A 21,917-nucleotide genomic window follows, 5' to 3' on the forward strand; every position below is an offset into this window, starting at 1 on the left:
ATACGAATATGAGTTTTTAAAAATGGGTGGCTTAAAAATCTACTTCTGAACTGATGAGAAATCATCCCATTTTGTTAGTCATCTGGGCTTGGGCCCCAAATACTTTAGAAATTAATAAAACTTACAGTTTCAGAAAGGAAAATATGATGGAAATTTCAGCCTTTCCTTTAAGGCTGCATCCAACCTTGGACTAGGCTGGTTTTGCGACTACATGACAATGCAGTGTGACAGGGCAGTGTAAAAAGGAGGCTGACAGCATATATGGTGAAAAGTTGGGGGGGTTGTTTGTTTCTTTGCTTTCCCAGCGACTGAGATCCACAGTTTCTTGGGAAGTGGAATCACATGGAACCTGTGTGTATAGGCAGTAGGTTGAGCAACAGTACAATGTCGATCGGTCCCTTGAGAAACACCCTCCAGGCTGAGTCTCTGCAGATAACTTGCTTTAATGTATCTCAGGGGTTTTTTTGTTGCATCTTTAGGATAAGGTTAAACAGCTTCCTTATTTATTTTTTTTCTTCCTTCTAACAAGAGTTTTTCCTACTGAGCCTGTAGCAACCGCAACCCTCTGTAAACTACCTGCTGGCATAAGTCCCTGGGCAGGCTATAATTGAGAGCTTCATTTGGCCCCGTCTACCAGCATGTTGAGGGTTTAATGGGAGAATTTTTTGTGAAGCCACGGAAAAGAGGCAGCTGCTGTTTCAGCGGCTGCAGTCTATTCTGGTGCCAGCTGTCCCCACTGTGCCCTGCTGCACCTGTTGGCACTTGAATTGTGGTCATTTTGTGCATAGTAACTTAATAAGGTGAAGTCGGATTTTAATAGAACAAGCTGACACTCAGATGGGGATTAAGGCAGTTTCGTAAACACTTAAGGAAAAGAGAAAGGAGCTACATTTAAGGGCAGGGACGTGCAGGTAACAATACATCCCCGAGAGCTGGTTATTCCTGCTGTCACTGCAGAAGAGGTAATTGGACTCCTCTTGCCATGGCCCAGGGAACGATGGCCCCAGGTCCTGTTCCCAGATACAGAACCTTTCAGGGTAGCTGATATTTCTGAGTGCTTTTTCTAGCTATAAATACAGGCGATAGCTAGGATTCCTTCCTAGTAGTGCTGTGGACCTGCTCTTGCAGCATTACAAAGGAGATTTTGCTGGGAAGAGTGGCTCTGCATGGTCCCCTGCAGCAGGGCCACCCTGTCTAGTTTTGGGACTTGCCTGGTTCGTCAGGGCAGGTGCCACCCTGGGAGCTACTCTGATACCAGCTACCAGGTTTAGATTGGACACTATGAAAAAATTCTTTACTGAAAGAGTAGTCAAACATGGGAACAGGCTGCTCAGGGATGCGGTGGAGTCACCGTCCCTGGAGGTGTTCAAAAAACGTGTAGATGTGGCACTTCGGGACATGGTTTAGTGGGCATGGTGGTGTTAGGTCAATGGTTGGACTTGATGATCTCAGAGGTCTATTCCAACTTAATGATTCTATGATTCTCCCAAAAATGTAATGTTTTAAGTGGTAGTTCCCTAATTATTCCTTCTCCCAGTCCCCAAATAAAACACTTTTCGTTCAGATTAAGTAGAGTGACCTCCTGGAGATGTCTATCTTTTTTTTCATAAAACTTTATTTTGTGAAATACAATATACAGAGAAAATAAATTAAGTGCTGAGTGTTGCTTTGAGTGGATTTGCACAGATTTAGAGGAAAAAAAGACTTTATAGCAAGAAAGTGACCACAGGGGTTTATTGATGCTTTATTTTTCCAAGAGATTATATTGTTTTAATGCAAACAACATGGAAAGAGATGTTTGGGATGGGTGGATCCTGGATGGTAGCAGTTTAATTCCATCTAGATTGCCTTGGTGAAAGTTCAGCATTTTTTAAATGAAAGTAGTGACCAAGAGGTGACATCTATGGATGCACTGGTAAAAAGTGGTGAGGTTGGAGGCACATCATCCAGTTCTATGCAGTATCCATGTTGATAGTGACAGAGTCAGCAAGAATTTCAGGCAAATCTTGAGTACTCTCTGGTCTTTCTGAATTTGACTTGTTCTGGAAAGGAAGGGTAGAGTTGGACTTGAGGTCAACGCTGGCTGAAGGAACACTTGCAAAATTACAAACTGAGCCCTTGATCTCTATTTTGAGGTGTTTGTTGTTTCATACAGGAGTTGAAAATGTGTCTTTCCTGGGATAGAATAACTAACAGTTCAAATAAGCCCACAGACCCACAATATTTTATGTCTGCGTTTTAAAGACAGCTGCAGGGGGTTTTATTGGACAAAATAGCAGCATATCAAGGTTGCCTTTTTTTGTTATTGTTTTCTCCCTACTTGTAGAAGAAGTGCTAAATGATTGTTTTGTTTGAAGAGCTGTTCTCAGTAGTTCACAAAAGTATTCAGGCTACTTTGTCTTTACAGAAATCTACAAATTAGCAGAAGGTGTTGCTTTGATTTTCTTTTTTTTTTTAAACCCAAAATATCAACATGTTTGTAGGATAAATGTCTCAGGCTGTCAGTTTGCACAGCTTAAACTCTAATTTTGTATGACAACAGAGATCTAGGGTGATATTTAAGCCTGAACATTTCCATGCTCATGAATAAACTGAGCATTTCTTTTCGCAGTTTGGATATATTTGAAAAATCCAGTAAACACAGTTTCCGACCAGTTATGGAGCTGTGAACAAGACCCAGGAATCCACGCTCCTGTTTTCTTTGCTCTTGGATAGCAGTGTGATTTTGTTCTATTTGTATCATTGGGGAGATGGTGTCACATTTGTTCATAACCTATATCTGGCCATGGGCATGTTGAAGCCCTTAAGCATAGGAAGCAGACAAAGTTAAGTGTGCAAATGAGAAGAACATACCATTTGTTATCTGGGGAGATCCACTTATACAGACAAGATGTGCTTTACAAATGCTGTGGAAGAATACAGATATGCTAGTTAAGAGGAGCAGCAAATACTGATTTGGGAAATACCTTTAAAAATAACAGCTGTTCATGAGCTGATGGCATTAAAAAAACATGTTCCTGATCAGATTTGACCGAATAATGTGATAGAAAGTTCTGTTTAATGTTGTCCAAATCAAATTCCCTTCCTGCTTAAGCGTGATAAGACTAAATGTAGGACAGATAGAGCACTTTGTCTAAGCATTAGCTGTAGGGTTGGTTCCAATCACTGCAACTGCTCTACAGAAAGTCGGAGAGTCCAGAGATCTGGCATTGACCAAAGCAGCCTTTTCTGCTGTGGCTAAACCTAGTTGTTTGAGTGGTGTGACTGCAGGCTAAGCATATTGCAACAGTCATTTTCATGCATAAGCCTTTCAACCAAACTCAGCTGTAGCTTTGTCTGACTGGTTTGCTTGCGAAGCTAAAAGCCAACTGCAGTGAAACAGAGAGAGGGAGAGAGAGAAGAAATGTACAATGAGAGGGTGTTGAACTCTTGCACCTACCCTCATAGTTGATGCAGCCGTTGGAGTCTTCCTGACCTTTCATGAGTTCCTCTACTTCCTCTTCTGTCATCTTCTCACCTGGAGAGTGGAGAGACATGGGTTAATTCTTCCACAGACACACAGCTGAGGCTGAACCCTACAGCTTTTCCAAAAGCTTTCCTTATTTTCTCAGTTAGTAAAAGAAAGACCTATATATGAACTGAGCTTTATTATTTTCAACTTTCTTTAGAAGTTCTGCACGTGCATATAGGCATAGGGATTCTAGTTATTCCTACAGAGTAAAGAAACTACACAGTAAATCCTCTACCTTTGTCTGTGTGTGTTACGTCACTGAGGTGTACAGCCGTTTCTCTCTATTCCTAATACCTAGTCCAAATTTAGAAGTAATAAACCAAACCTTTTCCTTTGGGCTTTCTACTGAGTTTTGTGTTTGCTTTCCTTGTGGATTCCCAGTTAGGAGACCCGGAGTCTTGTCTGGTTTAGTAGTCTCCTACCTCTCCAAACTGGTTAGAATATCTTTCTTCCCTCTCTCATGCCTTCGAACAGCAGCAATTTTTAAAGTGCTCACAGAGCTGATAATCCCTTACCCAGAGTAGCAAGTACGTGACGCAGTTCAGCCCCCATGACTGTGCCGTTGCCTTCCTTGTCAAAGACACGCAGACCTTCAACAAAGTCTTCATAGGTACCCTGTTCCTTGTTGTTAGCAGCTGCTTGCAACATGGGCAGGAACTCTTCAAAAGTGATTTTCTTGGCATTCATCTCTGGAAAGAAAGCACTAGTTGCTACATGCTAGACACTTCTATTTGTGTTCTTTTGGGATACTTGCCCTAAATTGTGGGAAAGCCTCCCACCTCAGTGCACACCTCTTTCTATCCTTTACTCTGGTCTTTGCCCTGGGATTTAGCAGTTCCTTTGCAGAATCTGGTTTTTCTCTTATTGTGGGGGTTAGTTTTCACATCCATCTGATTTTGCACTTCCTTATATGCTTATATTTTATATCCTTATGTGCATGTTGTATTTTTCTTGCAGAAACAAAACTTGCTGTTTGAGTTGATCTTTGAAAGGATTTTGCAAGTGTACAGAATACAGTAAAACAGAAATTTTGAGCTCCAACAGTGGGAAAAGGTACCCAGAGTGGGATGTTGTGAACTTAGACAAGCCTCTGAGGTTGCTGATGTGTTACTGACCTTATCAGGGTCTCTTGGATGTGATAGCAGAGACTATTAGCAAAAGAATATACTAATTGAAAATTGGAGTGTCCAGTGAGGGGTCCAAATTTAGTATTGGAGGTTTGACTCACAAGCGTAGTGCAACCAGAAGCTGTAGTCCTCAGGCCTTCCCCAAATGCTTTTTGTTGGAGTAAGGCTGACAAATATCAGGATCTTTTTGTTTTTCTCATGGATCTTTGCAAAGAGCAGCCTTCATCTTGGCAGTGATGAAATATAATAGATGGAAATATGCAATAGATTTTTGAATTTACAGTTGTTACAGAAACTCTTTTACTACCCAGCTATATCAAAATCACTGTCAGTTATTGCTGTAGTCACTTAAAGCACTGTCATGGTCTCACCTCTGTGTTAGTCCTCTGCTCAGTGCTTCCTGCTGATGCTAATGCTTAACTCAGGTTTTCTGAATTGTTCCTGAGAGCCACCTTTACCAGGCCTGAGGGTTTGAATATAATTTAGTCCATCTTAATACAGTTCTGCATCACTGAAATCAGGGACCACCTGCAGCTAGGTCCTTGTTAGAAGAAGGTGACTACATTTCTATTATCTCTGAGAGAGGAGAAAAGGAAACAGAAAATGGCTGCTAAAATAAATGGCCATCATATGCCTCAGCATGCCCAGGTTTGTAGGAGCTTTGAGCAGACCACCCCAGTCAGCAGAAATGACAGAGCACTGGAACAGGCCGCCCAGGAAGGTTGTGGAGTCTCCTTCCCTGGAGATACTCAAAACCTGGCTGGATTGGTTCCTGTGTAACCTGCTGTAGGCTAAACCTGCTTTGGCGGGGGAATTGGACCAGATGATCTCCAGAGGTCCTTTCCAACTCCTACCATTCTGTGATTCTGTGAAATATACAGGTGGGTTTCCAGTGCCAGTCTTGGCTTATGCAGAAGATCCTGCACTGGAAGGACCTGAAGAGCTGCGTATCAGCTGTTAGAAATGGCCTTGGAGCTCCTCAGTAAGGGCTGGAGCACAAATGGACTCTGAGCAGCAATGAGTGTTACACCTACACCAAGCTGACACCAAAATGGTTCCTACAGAGAATTCTCTATCTCCTAAGGAGAAGGTATTCCTCTTTCTGAGCACTGTATTCCTCACCACCGTCATCATCTTCAAAAGGAACTGGAGAAATTCCATATATTGTTGCTTCAGAGTCCACCCATCAGCGTGAAAGCTCTCTCTCTCCTGCTGTGACTACTGATGTCGCCTAATTGTAGTTCCACAGCCTCACGAAGGGCCCATGACAGACTGTAGGGTACTTACCCTCTTTGCTGGGATTGCCCAGGATCTTGTTGATCTCAGCATTTGTAGGGTTTTGCCCCAGTGCCCGAATGATATCGCCCACCTGGCTCAGGGTGATCTTGGCATCACCAGTCCTGTCAAAGAGGAGGAAGGCCTCCTTGAAGTCTGCAAGGGAAGAGCAGCAGTTAAATTGAGCCAGGCAGCTCCCTATTGACAAGTTGTATTGACAAAGATGTGAGCCTGTTGTCTCCTGGCACTGTTCCACCAACTCTGGGTGAGTTAGCCAGGGGAATCTTTGGCCCACAATCCCAAGAAAAACTCCCCTCTGACATTTTGGTTTCACTATTTTTAAACTTTTATATCTACCTTTCATAGCTTTCCTGGCTCTAAGAGCCATCAATAGGTTTGTGATTGGCCCCATAGTTATTTCAAGCATGGGGAAAGATAAGCTTTCTACAAACACTGCCATTCAAGTACAGGTTTCTTTACATGACATAGCAGCAAAGGATAAAAATATTATCCACTCCACCTTATCTCACTGGAGGACTGGGACTCTTCTGTAGAAGTACCTAGCAGTGCAAACTGTCTGCCTGCTTTGATGGGTCCTGCCTGCAATCCCAGCATCTCAACTCACTGTGCCAATGGGAAAGTTGAAGGAGGATTTTAAATGCTTCTACCATTGTTTTCCTTTTAAGTTGCCTTACAATGGCATTTCTACCCATGTTTGTTCCCTTCTCTTCTCTGCCCTTTGCAGTCTATCACTGCTTCTTACAGGTGCATGAATATCTGGCTTTTCCAGTGGTAGTACTTGTGTGGTACCTTATTCCAGTGCATTTCCAGTGTGTATGCTTTAAGACTTGGCTTCTTTCAGTGCTGCCAAGTGATCAATGCTCACTTATTTCCTCCTTGCTCCTGACCAAGGACTTGGGGTACAGACCTTTCTCCTACAAAAATCAGCACAGGTTGTTGCCTCGGTTGCATTGCTAGTCTTCATCTTCTGTTGCAAAGTTTCATGTTAATCATCTTACTGTATTTTCCAGTGAATAAAGAAATGTGTTTTTAAAAAGGGGGGAGGGGGGCGCAAAAGTCAAAGGTCTAGCTAAAAAGCCATCTTCAAACTTCATATGTCAAGAACATCTTTGACTGTGCTGTTGATCTTTTCTGTACTGCGGTGTCTGACAATGCTGTGTTTTAGCTCCAAGTAAACCAAGTGAAATGTCTTTCCCTTGGCCATGATGCGCTTTCAGCATCTAGATAGACTTTGTGTTTCACTGCTTGTGTAGGTGAAAGGTTTTTTGTGCCTTGGGGCAGATTTAGGAGTAATAAACCACATTTCAAATCATGTCTTCATTCATCTTGTGCTGGGGATACGTGGCGCAGAGGTATTTAGGTTCTTGCTTTAGCCATCCATATACTACCGTAGTGGAGAAGTTGTTGACACCCAGTAAAGCTCCTGATACAGGATGTCGGCCTGCTAGACTGTAATCTAATACATCTGAAACTAATCCCCTTACTGTCTGATGCGAGAGACCTATAACCCTTTACTGCTAACCCTCTCCTATTACAGCTTTTATTGCAGGGTATGAAATCAAGGCCTTCTGGACCTGTGTAGAGCTTCCTCTTACAATATACCAACTTGATATCAGCTCCTGCTCTAGCAGCTGAGGTCGATAGAGCTGTAGTGATTTATACCCTATGATCTGATCTTTCATCTGGTGCATTACTGACATTTAGCCAGAGCAAGGTATAAAACAATGCCAGTTTGCTATTAGCAGAGCCATCAGGAGAGTTTATCTGTTTTGTGAATCCCATGGAAGTTTTATGCTCACTGGGTTCTGAACGCTGCTCTCCAGCTCGGAGGAAAGGCCTGATTTTATCTTTGTCTCTCAGGAATGCGTTTCACTGCAATATATCTTTGCTGTAGGTTGTTTTTTTTTTTTTTATATAGCTAGTCCTAGTTTATACCTTTGCTGGAATAAGCACATCTAAAATCCCTCTCTGAGGAGGATGATGCCCAGCTGCTTGTGTGTCAGCCCGTGTGGATGGAAATAATTACTGAGGGTGGGACATCTCTGTTCCTGGGAAATTCTGCCTCTCTCAAGTAGCTTTTAATTGCTCTGCTGCTTGGTTCAGTCATTACAGCATTACAGCAGCTGGATGATCTGAAATATGTAGGGAAGCTGAAGGAAGTATTTTTCTTTGTTATACATGCCAGCAGCTTTGAAATGATGGCATTTTTCCGTAAGCCTTCCCAACCCTTTACAAAATGTTTTACAATTTTAAAAGTGAGGAAGAGTCCAAATGACTTCGGAGTGACCAGGAGTGTCTGGACTGCAGCAAGAGAAAGGTTTCCAGTCTCGCTTACTGCACTATACTTCTCCATGCTGCTTTGATGGTGTAACCCAGAGCAGGCTGGTGTTCAGGAAGTTTAGGGCTCTCAAGACCTGCTTATAGCTGTTCCTCTCCATCTGGATTTCTAGTAAAACTTTGTATCTTCCATTCTAAATACTTCGTTCACAGTGAGAAGTCTACTGTATTTGCTACTGCATTTTTGACATTTTTTTAACCTACATTTTTAATATAGCCCAAATGCATCTCTTAGGATGTTTTAAACACTCCAAGTCAGATTTCCAGAGCTTCAATGGCTTCAATGGGTATTTTTGTTCATGTCAGAATTTTTAAGCAGATCTTTTCAGCAGATTGAAAAAAAAAATGTTATTTGAAACTTGGTGGCTTGTGAAGCAGAGAATACAGCAAGATGCTCAAGAATTGCAGCATATCCAGACTGTTGTGTTTATAAGCAGCAGATTTCACAAGTCACTTACTTGCTAACTATTTCCATGCTTCATGAATGTATTTACAGTAAAACAGCCTTGTTCCTCCCCTTCCACACTATCTCCTGGCAAAAGTGACCTGTAGGCCTCTTGCATCTTCTGTTCATACAAAATTGCAATGTCACTGCAGCTAAGTTAATTTTTCAGCCAAGTCCCTCCTTCTGTTGTCCTTCATCTGCCTATTTCCCCGATGCAAGACCCATTTTCAGCATCCTTGTGAGTGGCCAGTACAGGAGCACAACGGAAAAATGTTCAGTAGGTAGCGCTGGTAGCACCAGCGTATTTCTGCTTCATACCATGGCATAAACTTCTCATCTTGGGCAGCACATAAGCACCCAGATAAATTATGTGTAAATCCATGGTCAAATTATGGTTCAGTGTAAATCAGCACTGTTCCTCTGAAGTCAAGAGTGTCGTTATTGAAACCAGCTGAAGTCTTAGCTCATCTTTTCATAAACGTTAAACTTCTGAGCCTATAGCTCCTCTCTGAACCCATAAACATGTAAAACACTTCGGCTCTCTTGTAACTTACCATCCTGTTGCTCCTTGGAGAACTCGATCTGTTGGAAGGAAATCAATCACAAAAAATAGCTTAGGAGGCGGGGGGGGGGGGGGGGTGTGGGAAAACCTGTTTCTTTTCTAAAGCATCCAGCTCAATCCATGAGTCATCTTCCAAAACTGCAAAAATGTGGCCTGTCAGATGTGCAGAAGTAATGCGGATAGCAAAAGAGCTGTTAAGACTAGTGAATATTTAGCATGTTAGCCACTATGTTCCCGCTTCTGCCCCCTGTTAAAGTTAATTTATTTTTTTTTCCACTTACCACTAATTTGGTCAGGAGTGAAGGACTGTAGTTGGGAAGAAGAGAGAGAGAAAAAAGGAGAACTAGTACTGCTGAAAATGCACTGAGAGAAAGCAAATAGCACAAAGTATCTGAGCGCTCACATCTGTACGCCTAATGTAACTAGGCCATAGCAACCTAAACTAGCAACTTCCCTTGTAAAAATGCATCACCAGGTCTATTCTTAAAGATTCTGTTAAAATCTGCATTCCAGGGAAAGCCAGGGTTGTGGCTAGAAGCAACAAAAACCTAGTCTCTTAACTAACAAAGAAGTTCATTAATGTACCATCAAGTCATTTACTCCTTTAGTATAGACCTATTTTATTAAGACCCTTTGAAGTAATATTGCTTAACAAGCATCTTTTTTTACATTAACATAGAAATTAAAACAATCCCTTAAATTTTGTGATTCAAATTAGGTTTTGATGGTACATTGTTTTATAAAATACAAAACTATGATATTTTCTTATATAAAAATATTACTGTTTTCCTTTGCTACTTTAGCAGGTTGCATCCAATTAAAAACAAAACAAAACAAAACAAAAACCAAACCCAAAAATAAATGCTTAGCAGCCAGCGGTAGCAGATTGTAACCCTTCTATCTGAAGCTACAGGAGCCATACATCTACCGTTGCCTGGTGCAGAACTTGAGGCTAACTGGAAAACCCCGCATAGTCCTTTAGATTTAAGGAGGAAAGCCAAGCAAACCTAAACTGTCTTCTGGACTGTCCTTCCCCCCACTAGAACTAACTTGAGCAAGAAGCCAAATTTTATGGAAAATACACTGGCTTGCTGCTAACCATTAGCTTTCCAGTGGACCCACCATGGTTGAGAGTTGGAAAAGCAGAGCAGCAGACGGGCAGGAGGGATTAGCTGAGAGGTCTCAAGAGTGGTCCTGCTTTCCTGTCCTTTCTTCCCCTTATTTATCTGTCGGTGCTGACAGCATTGCCTGGATTAGGTGTCAGAAGGAAGCAGTCCCTCCCCTTGGCGAGTTCTTTATCTTTCTTAGGGCAAAGTGACAGGAGGCTCCATGTCTTGATCGACATCTTATGATGGCTATTTTTGGGAGGCTGGAGAGGGACAGGGAGTGGCAAGCAGTAAGTTTGATTTATGTCAGCACTTTCTGGGTCCATACCGTAGAGAGGAGAATGTTCCTTGTCCGGACCTACCAAGACTTCCTTATAGGGAAGGATTCTATTTCTCCAATAAGCTATAAAGTCAGTGAGCAAGGAGCGTTGAGGGTGAGAGGAGCCACGTGTTTGCCCAGCTGGCTGCTTTTACATGTGCCTTGCAGGTTGTGTGTTAGATGCAGCTGGATGGTCCTTGTACCTTTGCTGGGTTTTGCTCAACCCCTTATATGGAAAATAATATAGAGTTAGATGAGTGGTGCTGCTTCTTGTCTGCTCAGTGTGATCCAGTTGATGGCACTGTGCAGAAGATTAACCTGCTGATGGAGGTGGTGTCTGACTGTGAAGCTCTTCCTCTGCACTGGTCACATTTTCCAAATTTTGAATGTCTTTAAGGTAACAAATACCTGTGCATTTTGGACCCAACTGTATCACTAGGTTAGTGGCCAATGTGTAGATGTACCCTGCAGGGCAGTGGGAAATCTGTGCTCACAGTAGCCTGTGCTCTCCAGGACACCCTTCCTCTAGGGCTGGGGTTAGACAGGACACCAGCATGCCAGCTTCAGAACTCACTGCTGTGGTGAGAGGATGTGCTGCTTAGATTTTTGAGATGTGGAGGCAAGGGAGAAGCCATAATAGAAGCTAAGACCCCCAAAAAGCTTGGTGAACTGGAAGGATGACTGTTTGTGGTGGTGCAAAGGGTACTTGCTTTTTGGGTTGCAGAGTGGAGGGGTCATAGTGGGACTTTGAGTGGGGAGTTTCTAGGTAGGTTGCAGGAGGTAGAGGCTGCAGCTTTTTAAGTAGCAAAGATCTAGTTCCACCATGTAGCATCCTCCAAGCCCTGGTCAAATCTCTGAATTGATGCTGAGAGACATTGTATAAAAAGATTAGAAAACTTTGCTCCAAACTTCTTCCTTTCCCCATCACCTCAGCTGGGTCAAGAGCTTCATGAAGCTGGGGTGGGAATAGCTCTGTGACAACAACAGGCTCTCTGTTGCAAACTCAAATCCCTTCTCTAACTTCTGTTGATTTCCTTTGTTGAACGTCCACTGCTCCTGGTTTTCTAATAACAAAATGTTATTGGTGAGGGAAATTTTCTTCTGTAGCTCGCTTAGTTACCCTGAAGATAAGCATAACCTTTGTGAATGTCTCTTTTCACAAAATTTTCTAAATTTTGAATTAGCCAACATAGTGCAGACCTCCAGATTAACACTGTCTGGAGCTGGAACTCAGGCACTGAGAAAGGTAATATAGATCTTGGCCATTTGTCCCACTGCATTAATAGAGGAGCTTTCTAAACACTTTGGCAGAGCTGAAATGTTGCCTGGGTCGATGCAGTGTGTTGTCTTTTGTGGAATTTTCCTTCTGCTGTCAGCCTCTTGCTTTCCAGTGCTGGCAACTGGGAAATGTGTCCCTGAAAACAGGATTTTTAAAAAAAAAAAAAAATTTAAAGGAAAACTTAGATTAATTTTCTTGAATATTTTTTCTTACTTCTAGATAAGCTTTATGGTTGGCTACAACAAAACTCATCCCAAAAGACTTCAGATGCTAAGCAGAAAATAATTGGGGTGTATTTGTCTTGGACATAGAAAACTGATACCTGGATTAGCCATCTGGCTTGAATGGGCTGTCAAATATGTATAAAATGAGAGGAGTCTAGGTACAAGCCGATGGATCTTTTCACCATGCGAGACTTTGGCTCAGAATTTAGATGAGTAAATACTACTGTACCACATCAGCCCTTCATTTTCTTACTGATTCTTGAATAAAAGCTCACTAGACAGATTTTTGCTCAGGAGAAATATTCTAGCATGGATATGTTCATTCACTTGAATTAAGAATCACCCTGCTTTAAGCCAGTAGGGTCTGTAGGGGACTTAAAATGCTACTTGCTTTGAGTAAGGGCACCTACAAATGGCCTTGGTATAGAAAATATTTCAAACACTCCTTAAAAGAAATTAAAGGTAAGACTTCTGATTCTGTAAGGAGCTTTCATAAACTTCAAAAGGTAGAAAGAAGTATTTTGCAGTGATCTGATCTTTGGTCTGATCCTGGCAGTGTTCTCTGCTTTGTCAGAGGACATGATGAGTCTCAGAGCTTTAGGGAAGATGTTGAAATTTCAGGGAGTATGGTTTAAAAAAAAAAAAAAAAAAAGAAAAAAGAATGTTCCTCCCACCTCCAGCAGAAATAATTAAAAGTTGAAGGAACTGCAACATATGGAAAGACTAGAAGGACCTGGATTTCTCTGACTTGGCTTAGTTCTTTTTTATGGACAAATTTATTATACAGAAGGTTATCTGTGCCAAAGAAAAAAAAAGGTGATGGGTTGTTTCTTTGTTTTTAAGCTTAAGGCTTTTCCCTGTGTAGTTTGTGAACAACTTCTAGTCATCTTGTTGCTAGATAGAGGCATTTTGACCAGGTCCAGTTATGTAGGATGGGGTGATAGGGTCATATGCAACTCTTTATCACCAGCTGAGCAGAAGACCCAATCCACACATCTTTATTTCCAAATTATTGCTGAAGTTCCTCATTTCCCAACAAATCACTGGTTTATGGGCCTTAGGGCCTTGACCTCTGCAGCATGGTGCTGTGGGTACTGGGACTGGGTACAGCTGAGCTGAGTGACTACTGGGACTGGGTACAGCTGAGCTGAGTGACAGTCACTTTGTTCTCACTGTAAATGTGTAAATGTCTGGTCAGGGGGAAAAGCCCTGGGAAAAGGTGCTGCTGGGAGTCAGAGCATTCAGCTGCTCCATCTGCTTGTTACCCTTTGGGTGAACTGCAGAGAAGGGAATCATCTTAGGATTTCATTAGAGAGTCGCCAGATATTTCAAGGTATTGTCTCTGTAGAAGAGACTGAGAACATATCGGATGTCTTGGAAAATCAGAGAGGAGAAAATTGGAGAGTCCCCTCAGATACTCATTGCATATTTAGCCTTCTATTCAGGACTAGAGAGATTTTCTTATTTGTGGGTGGAGATAAGCTAGGATTTGCCTACAGCAGTTCATATGATATCTGCTCACCATTGTCTGCTCCTTGATGAATACAGCTGCACATATTTTCTAGTAGACATCACTGAGTGCAGGATTACACAGCTCTCAAACCCCTCTGAAAAGTGGGCTGTCATTCTTCCGTCCCTCACCCCGGTTCGATAGCTTGTGCGATCGATGCAACAGATTTTTGGAAAGGCTATTTCTCATTTAAGTAAGAATCAACAGCCTGATAGATTTGGCCTCGCATCTTTTATGAGGAGGAGAAACATTAGGAGCAGATGAGCTTTTGAGAACAGAGCTGCCTGGAGATACAATTGAAGAAAGAAAAAAATGACCACTGTTAATATAGGAGAGGAAATTGCGTGTGTGAGTTACCATGAGGTTTGAAAGAATAGTTCAAAATCTCTGTGAGTTTAATGGACTTAACTGCAGATGAATTTGATTTTTTTCAAAATATTCTGTGTAACTTTCCAGTTTGTTTACTGTAAAGCTCGTAACTTCACAGTTGCTTTACAGTTATGCAAAAACTTTTGGATGAGCCTTGCCGATTAATTAATGTGCCCTTCTGAAACATCTGGGAGTGAAATGTGCTCTAGCTGCACTGTTGATCATACCATTTTGAACATATTTCATTAGCTTCATGGGGGGAAGTCCATTCAGTTGTGCTCATTTGTAAAAGTGTCCCTTTTCTAATTGCATTTAGTTTTGCATGAATGTGTATAATTGAGAGAATGTGCGAGGAAATGTGAGGTTCTGGAGCCCTGCTCTCGGGGGGATTTGTTGTTTTAACATGCCTCTTAGTGGCGGTGTTAGAGTATTAACATTATTTAAACTATTGCTACTCAACATTTAAGTGCTATGCGGGAAACCAGCCAGTTAAAAGTGCTTTTTGGCAATGGGTATAAAATGTAAAAAAGCCTCAGTGAAGTGGAGGCTAACTTCCAGCTTGGTGGTTTCATATCTCCTTACAGACAACTTCTTTCTTTACTTGTCATTGGCTAAATTAGTCACCATCTTCTTGCCTTATGTAAGGTAAACTCAAATATCTTGTTGCTATCAGTTACAATCTCTCTATGTTCTAAGGCCGTTTAAAACAGTATTTTAGGAATATTGTGGGGTTGTTTTGATTTATTAGTTGATGGGAGAAAGGCTCTGCCACACAACAGCTGTTAACACTTGAAATTACTCTGTGAGCTCTTGAAATGTTACTCTGTGCAATTTGTTTTAAATTCCACTGTTTCTGCCAAAGTTTGTCACTCCCCAGACCCTCCGAAGGCTATAGGTATCTTTTTTTTAAGCTGTGAATTACTAAGAATGGATCTTGGGGGGGGGGGGGCGGGGGGCGGAACGGAACAACAACAACAACCCAAACAAAAAAACCTCACGTTATTTTTCAGGTTAGCAGACATAAGAAAAAGTGTCTGCAAATATATATGGACAGTCCCCACTTCGAGGGACTCCTTGCTTACCAGCACTTTAGGAAGGAGGCAAAGTTCTTCTGAAAACTTTATAGAGAAAACTAAGTGGTGGCTTTTCTGTTTGCTTTTCTTTCTGGTTTTGAACAGTGTCCTGAAGGGATCTTGGTGCGTAGCTGAGTCTATGTCCAAGTTACCTGTCCTGGGGCACCTTTATGCTATGACTTGCCCACGCAGTGACTTAGCAACTGCCACCAATGTGGCTCTGGCATCAGTGGCAGCGTTCACAAGGGCAAGGGATTTGGCTGGGGCAGATCCTAAATGGTGCTGTATCTCAGTGGTCAAAGCAGTAGGAGGAGGCTGGTCTGGATGGTGTCAGATAGGCACCTTTACATCTTTTAAGGCTAAGTCCTATTTGTGCTTGTCCCCTTTGTACCTGAAAGGGCATTGGGACTGGTGACCTTGTCCAACAGTTATATTGGTTCTAGGGATACTGGAGCTGGATCAGGCATAATATGAAGGCCTGTGCCAAAAATTTCAGGCAAAAACCTGCCAGTTCCTAAGAAAGCCCTTAGCACTGTGAGTGAAGCTACTGTTAACATTCTTGTTCTCACTCCACAGCTTCACATAGAGTTTGTCAGCAGTGTAATAGCTCTCTGAGCGCTTCAGCTGACATTTGTAGTCCTGCTTGCCCTCCAGCCCAGCAGCTTTCTGTCAGTGCATTTTAGTGAGTTTCTCTCTCTGGTTATATCCAATGCAACGTCTGTTCAGAGAAGACCTACTTGAGTAGTGAATGTAATAAGAGTTAAAGACACTTGGAGAAACACTTTTTACTGCCTTAAGAGCTCTGTATTTAAAAACAAATGATCACACAGGTTTGCTTCCATGCAGCAGGCTTCATCATGCATCACACAATTACACAAGGCCTTAGCAAGTCTTTACTAGTTGATAGCTTTTAATTATTTTCCCCCTAAAGATCTAGGTAGCTTATCTGCAGTTGGGCACGGTGTAATTGGTGTCCTAGGATTTCAGTCTTGAAAACAGCAGCAGGGGAAGCCTTGTGTACCAAATGAACATCGCTTACAGCATGGCAACTTGCAAGAACCCAATCTCTGTCTCTGCTCAAGAGAGCGTACTCAGGGGCATCCTTGAAGTAAAGGGACTGGTGTGACACTGGAACAGGGTGCTACACATTCAGATCACCATCTACAGAGCAGAAGCCTGTGAAGCACTGCCCTCAGCATCTCTAGCACCCAGATCCCAAACCATTGCAGTTAATGATACAAGCCTGGGCTCGGTCCAAGGACTGGTGGTGTGTGCTGGGAAAAGAACCCTTAGATTCCCAGTAAAAACCAACACACTTTTCCTATTGGTGATAGGGACAGAGTTAAACAGATTTGGGCAATATGTTTATCCATTTCCCACTGCCTCGATTGCAAAACCAAGCATGAGACATCCTCATCGTCAATGCATTATTAATGGTTATTGCAGACAGAGACCCATAGTAGTGCTGTTCATCAGCCCAATATTTCTTCTCACTCAGGCTTGTGTAGGAGAAGGAAGTTGAAAAACAGATAAGCTATCTTTTTGTGAGTGTCCTTAGCCACAGTTTTAACTACAGAATTCTTCAGGGTCTCTTAAGAAAATGACCCATATGGTCATTTTGCTTTTAATCATCGTTGGTTCCTGGTAGTAACTCTCAGATGCATCCATCACACTTGTTCTCTTCTCAGTTATGATTTAATCTTTGACCTTTGTATCTATTTTTCAAATCCAGGCCATGGTAGTAATAAGGAAAATTGGAAATATAAATTTGGTCTGGAAAGGCTTGTGCAAAGCAGATTGAGTTTTGTGTAGTTTCCTGAGTAGGGAGATAAGTATCTTTACGTTTCCATTTAAAAACAAGTTCTTCCTCCCTGCCTTGATTCTCTTTTTGAGGTTGTTGTACTGTAACCTAAAGTGAACTGAGAAAGGGCTGAGTTCAGAGATTTGAGTCTTTAGCAGTTAGGTATTCCTGTTACTCAGTTTTATAGTCAATAGATGGTGCTTAAAAATAGAAAATCCTGTACTAGCTGCTATTAGTAACAGCAAATCACTAAATATTTGCTTTAATTCTGTTACTAAAGTGGGGAAAAAGAACAGAAGAGGGTGAAAGCCCTGTCAGCTTCTGATTGTGACAGGCAATTTTGAGGTGCCTGCATTTGCAAGAACCCAGCTTGAGACCTCTTAAGGGGAAAAAATAAAAGCCTAAGTTTCAAAGTGTGTACCCGAAAACGCTCAGAAAACCAGATTCGCTGAAGATGGGCCAAGCAGGGCATCTGAGAGGAGGGCTACCACCAAAAGAATCACTACCTACATTTGTAAACTGCCTCCTTGTTTGTTTTGGAGAATATTATGATCTCTGCCAATTTAAAATGAAGTGCATTGCCAAATGTGGATTATTTGGCTGCTGTAAACCCTTACTGGGCAGCTCTACCCTTACCCACTCTAGCTGTAACAGTTAAAAGGGGCTTGAATGTATCTTTATAAAAGCTAACAAAGGTTTTATATGTGTGTGCCTGCTGTGTGACTCCCCAAATCCTTGTGGGGCTGCAGCCTCATTAGCAGCAAGCTCTGGCAAGGCCACTAATGCCCCTGAGGAGTGGAGGGGAGCCCATTTGATGCCCTCGTTCAAAGTACTGGAGGCTTTGACTCTATGCCTGGTAATTCAGTGCAAAGAGCCCCAGACATGATTGTTCACCAGGTCACAGTCAAAAGCTTAGTTTTAAGTACTCCCTGGCTCCAAAGGTTTGCTGGAAATGCTGTTGTGCCTTTTCCCGTGCTGAGACTTTGGTGATTGGATGGAAAGATTCAGGGTTAATTAATGCTAATTAAGGGACTGGGCTAAGACTCAGAATATTTTGATTCCTGATTCTACCACATCTTCCAGGCAAATCACTTATAAGAAGACATTATTTCCCTTCAAGCTGTCAAAGGGTGAAAAAGGATAACCCAGGGTGGCTGATTGGAACCTTAGAAGGTTGTCCAGGCCCTGCCCCTGCTCCAAGGCAGGATGAAAGGCACCGTGGTTGTTCCTGGTGCTTCCTCGAAGAGCACAGCACTGGAGGTGTTACAGTTTGCCTGGGCAGCCTTTGGCTGGTGCGGGGTCTCAGGTGAGATAGGAAGATCAGGGACAGAGGGGATGTGTGTCACCCTCAGGGGCAGCATGGGTTTCTGCATCACTTTGGCCATGGCTGTGTGCCTGGGTAGACTCCTTTGCTGGGGGGGCTGATGAGGGGTGCTCCATCCACCCTTGCAGCACCACTGAGGCACCCTGCTCCTTGCCTGGTAAGGGCATGACAAAAAGCAGAGGAGATACTTGTAGAAAGATATATGCTAGTGATAAGCATTGCAGGGGTAGTCCTGTAACCTCCATCACACTGCTTGTATCTTCTCATATTTGCAAATAGGAACAGTAATGCTTACGTGCTGCCATTAGTGTTAAAAGAGTAGTTTTGTCTTACTAGCCCAGGCTCTTCCTCCCCTTCAAAGATGAAAATATTTTGCCTGGTATTATCTTTTGAAAGAAGAGAATTTAGGGAGACTATCTTCTTTTATCAGTTTGAATATGACAAAACCTGGAGTGTTCTTTCTGTGCTACCAGTATATTTTTCCTGCCATTATAGAGAGCTGTCTGGGTGAGGAAGTGAACTGCAGAGATGCCTCAGACTGCAGCCTGCCATTCTTTAGCTGTTAATATACTATTAAATCTGTTTATGTAAAGATAGATTAGCTAGGATCACTGGAGTTGAAAATTCTATTTTCTCCTAATGAACTGGACATAGAAAGTTATCAAATCATATTAAATTATTTAGTAGGAAATCTAGCTTGCATTTCCCTTCGTCGCTGGAGATGAGTGAAATGTGAGGTCTAATCTAATTTTCAGACAGTATTCTCAAAAACAGAAGGCTTTTTGTGTAGCCTTTGCTATGATTACTCAAAGCATTTCAAAATCTCTTTCTTTTTCTCTTGCTCTTGTTTTGCTTTGCCAGTGGGTTCAGCTTCAGTCTTATGAGAACCTATATACTGTTTCAGAAAAATACTGAGTACTGATTGTGAAAATTAAAGTAAATGTCAAGAAATTTGACTAAATGGGTCACGATTTTTGGGCTATATGCATTAAGCTACCTGAAGCAGAATTCATCATGAGGTGAAAATGAGTAGATCCTACTAGGAGTCTTTGTACCCCTTTTTTTCTCCATAATAGGCAGGATTCCTTATGTAGAATTTAGCAAATTGGTCCTGGGACCAATCGGCTTGTCAGGTAGGTGGAGAATAACTATTTATGGTCCTACCCAGAGAAACTGGTCTGTCTCTTTATCTGTTTAACCTCTTAACCTCCCTTTCGTATTTCATAAGTAAAGAATTTCCCAACATGGAAGAGTTTTCTTCAGAGGGTCAAGGCAACAATCAGTGATGTTGGTTGGCATGCAAAGTCTAAAGACAGTATGAGATTAAATGGAAATGCAGCCCAAGGGAAACCTCCGAAAGACTCTTCCTCTTTGCTGCTTTCAGTTTGCAGCAAATTGCAAATTCTGAGCAAATATGTAAAGCTGAGAGGAAATCACTTGCAATGCTTTCATCCATGGCTTTCCAGCTCGTGATCTATAGCAATGTTTGCTGTTCAATACAAATGAAAACAAATGAAACTGCCAAATCCCTCCCTTTTTTTTTTTTTTTTTTACCCTGTTATGGTTTGTTTCTGCTTTTAAAGATAAGCCATGCTGATCTCAAAACACATGACCAAAGGGGCATCAGGTGATTGCAAAAATTTGGAGAGGAATTTGAGAGGAAACTGCAAAATAACGTTTGGTTTCAGTACAGTGCTATGGGAAAACATTGCATTTCAAGTTTCAGTAACCTTTTCCTGTCCTCATGCACCTGCTTCAAGGGGTTTGGGGTTTTTTTGGTTGTGTTTTTCTTTTAAATTTAGTTTTACCAAACAGGTCAGACTGATACTGATTTGGTACAAAGTTCCGAGGGCCACACTCCAAAATACTTTTGAAATCGTCAGGCTTCACTCTTGTGTTAAAACATGCACCATGCTTTACACCCCTCCAGCTACTAAAACTATCAAAAGCTCAGGCAGGTCAACAAATCCATTGACTGAGGTTACCCATTCATTTCACTGCAGTCCCCAAACCGGAACCAAACACACACAACGTTTCACTGCAGGTCTCAGCTGGGACTCTGCTAACTTTCCCCTTTGTGAGTGCTTTGGGTCCGCCATCAGCTCGCGTTCATCTGTTTACCTTGATGCTCTTGAGATCGATTGCAGGTTCTTTGGGTTTAGCTGGTGTGGGTGCCGGTGCTGGTGCAGGTGCAGGTGCAGGTGCTGGTGCTGCCGCTGGCTTCTTTACGTCCTTCTTTGGTGCCATTTTGTGTTGCTTAAACTTGAAAGTAAAGGTGCCCCTCAAAAAAACTTAAAAAAAAAAATAATAAAAACGAAACAACCTTCAAAGTGATTCCTGGGAGAGGAGCAGTGGTCAGAATGAGCTACAGCCTGTGCCCTGGAGGTGGACCCAATGTGCTAAACTCTATAAGGGCATATATATATTTCACTTAGTGCCTCATACAGTCTTGACACATGCAGCTGGATTGGACAGCTTGCTAATCAAGGGGGATGTCATTCCAGCTCGAGCTATAAATGGAATATAAGAGTTCAGGGCTTCATAAGATCAAGGGACTTAGGTGGCTTTTTCCTCCTGTCTTTAAAAACCTCAACACCCTCCCCTGTATTTTTTTTTTTTCAATGCGTGCAAAGGAGAGGGAAATATGACAAACCCAGTTTCAGATCTGCTGTTAACATTCAAGCATGGATTGAACAGTCCTTTTTCTCATCAGAATTTCAGTTCTGCTTAAGTAATAAATCTTCTTTCTTTCCTTCCCTCCCCTTTTACCCCATGCCTCTGTTCCAGGAGGATTTGGTTTCAAGTAGGGATTTTGACTTTCATGGCTGGGAAGATCATCAGTTTCCAACCTCATTTGCCTCTCTCCCCACAGACCCTCACTCCTTCTCTGCTTCCTTCTTTTACAAGGAAGTGTTGATCAAGCAAAGGCTCTGGTTGTTTAAAAATAAAATAGACAAATATGGAAAGCACTGAACTACCTTCAGCCAAGGCATCTCTCCCAGACCCTGAGTGTCTTTCAGCTGTTCTTGCCATTCCTTTCTATCATGTTAAGGCTGTATTTAAAAGTGAAAATTGCTTCCTTTAATCTTTTCCTTTGATCTTCTTTTTCCTCTCCTAGGGATAAGCTGTGCCCAGCTAGACTGGAGATCAGCTGGTTGTTATGTTTTTCCACACAAAAGGTTTCCTTTTGTAATGTATTTATGATTGGAAACTAGCCATCAGGCAAAGGAGGCTCTTCTGTTTTCACCTTGTTTGCCTGCCCATCCTATGCCTCTTGTTTATCTTTCCACCCCTCAGTCTCATAATGCACCTCCCTGCCCCCCATGTTCTCCAGGTGACACAACTTTCAGGAGAAGATGGCTTTTTTGTTTTCAGTAGACTTTTTCCAGCACAGCAAAACAGCTCTAACTCTTTCAAATCTGATGGTTCCCCCAGGTCCATATGATTGAGATTTTCTGCAGAAAAATCCAGGACTGCTCATTGTTTCTCCTTTGTCCAGCAATCTCTGTCCCATTTACTCTCCAGACTCCTTAAGTTCTGTGCTAGTAAGTGCAAGGCTTTTGATGGGGCCCTTATTTGTCTCTTGTGAACTATACTGTGGAGTGTTTTGTAATTAAAGCCTGAAGGCCTGGAC

General features: G+C 42.2%; 1 protein-coding gene across 1 annotated transcript; it reads right to left on the minus strand.

Annotated features, from left to right (window-relative positions):
• Nucleotides 1–2,877: 2,877 nt before the first annotated feature.
• On the minus strand, nucleotides 2,878–20,530 carry MYL1 (myosin light chain 1). Its single transcript, XM_009956349.2, has 6 exons — nucleotides 20,405–20,530; nucleotides 9,271–9,298; nucleotides 5,926–6,069; nucleotides 4,027–4,200; nucleotides 3,440–3,517; nucleotides 2,878–2,906 (listed from the first exon to the last, which is right to left on the minus strand). Exons 1-6 carry the CDS (start codon nucleotides 20,528–20,530, stop codon nucleotides 2,878–2,880), a joined length of 579 nt encoding a protein of 192 aa, XP_009954651.1.
• Between the last annotated feature and the right edge of the window lie 1,387 nt (nucleotides 20,531–21,917).

This window comes from Leptosomus discolor, chromosome 5, assembly GCF_034619465.1.
Source record: "Leptosomus discolor isolate bLepDis1 chromosome 5, bLepDis1.hap2, whole genome shotgun sequence".
In the NCBI taxonomy this organism is placed as follows: domain Eukaryota; kingdom Metazoa; phylum Chordata; class Aves; order Leptosomiformes; family Leptosomidae; genus Leptosomus; species Leptosomus discolor.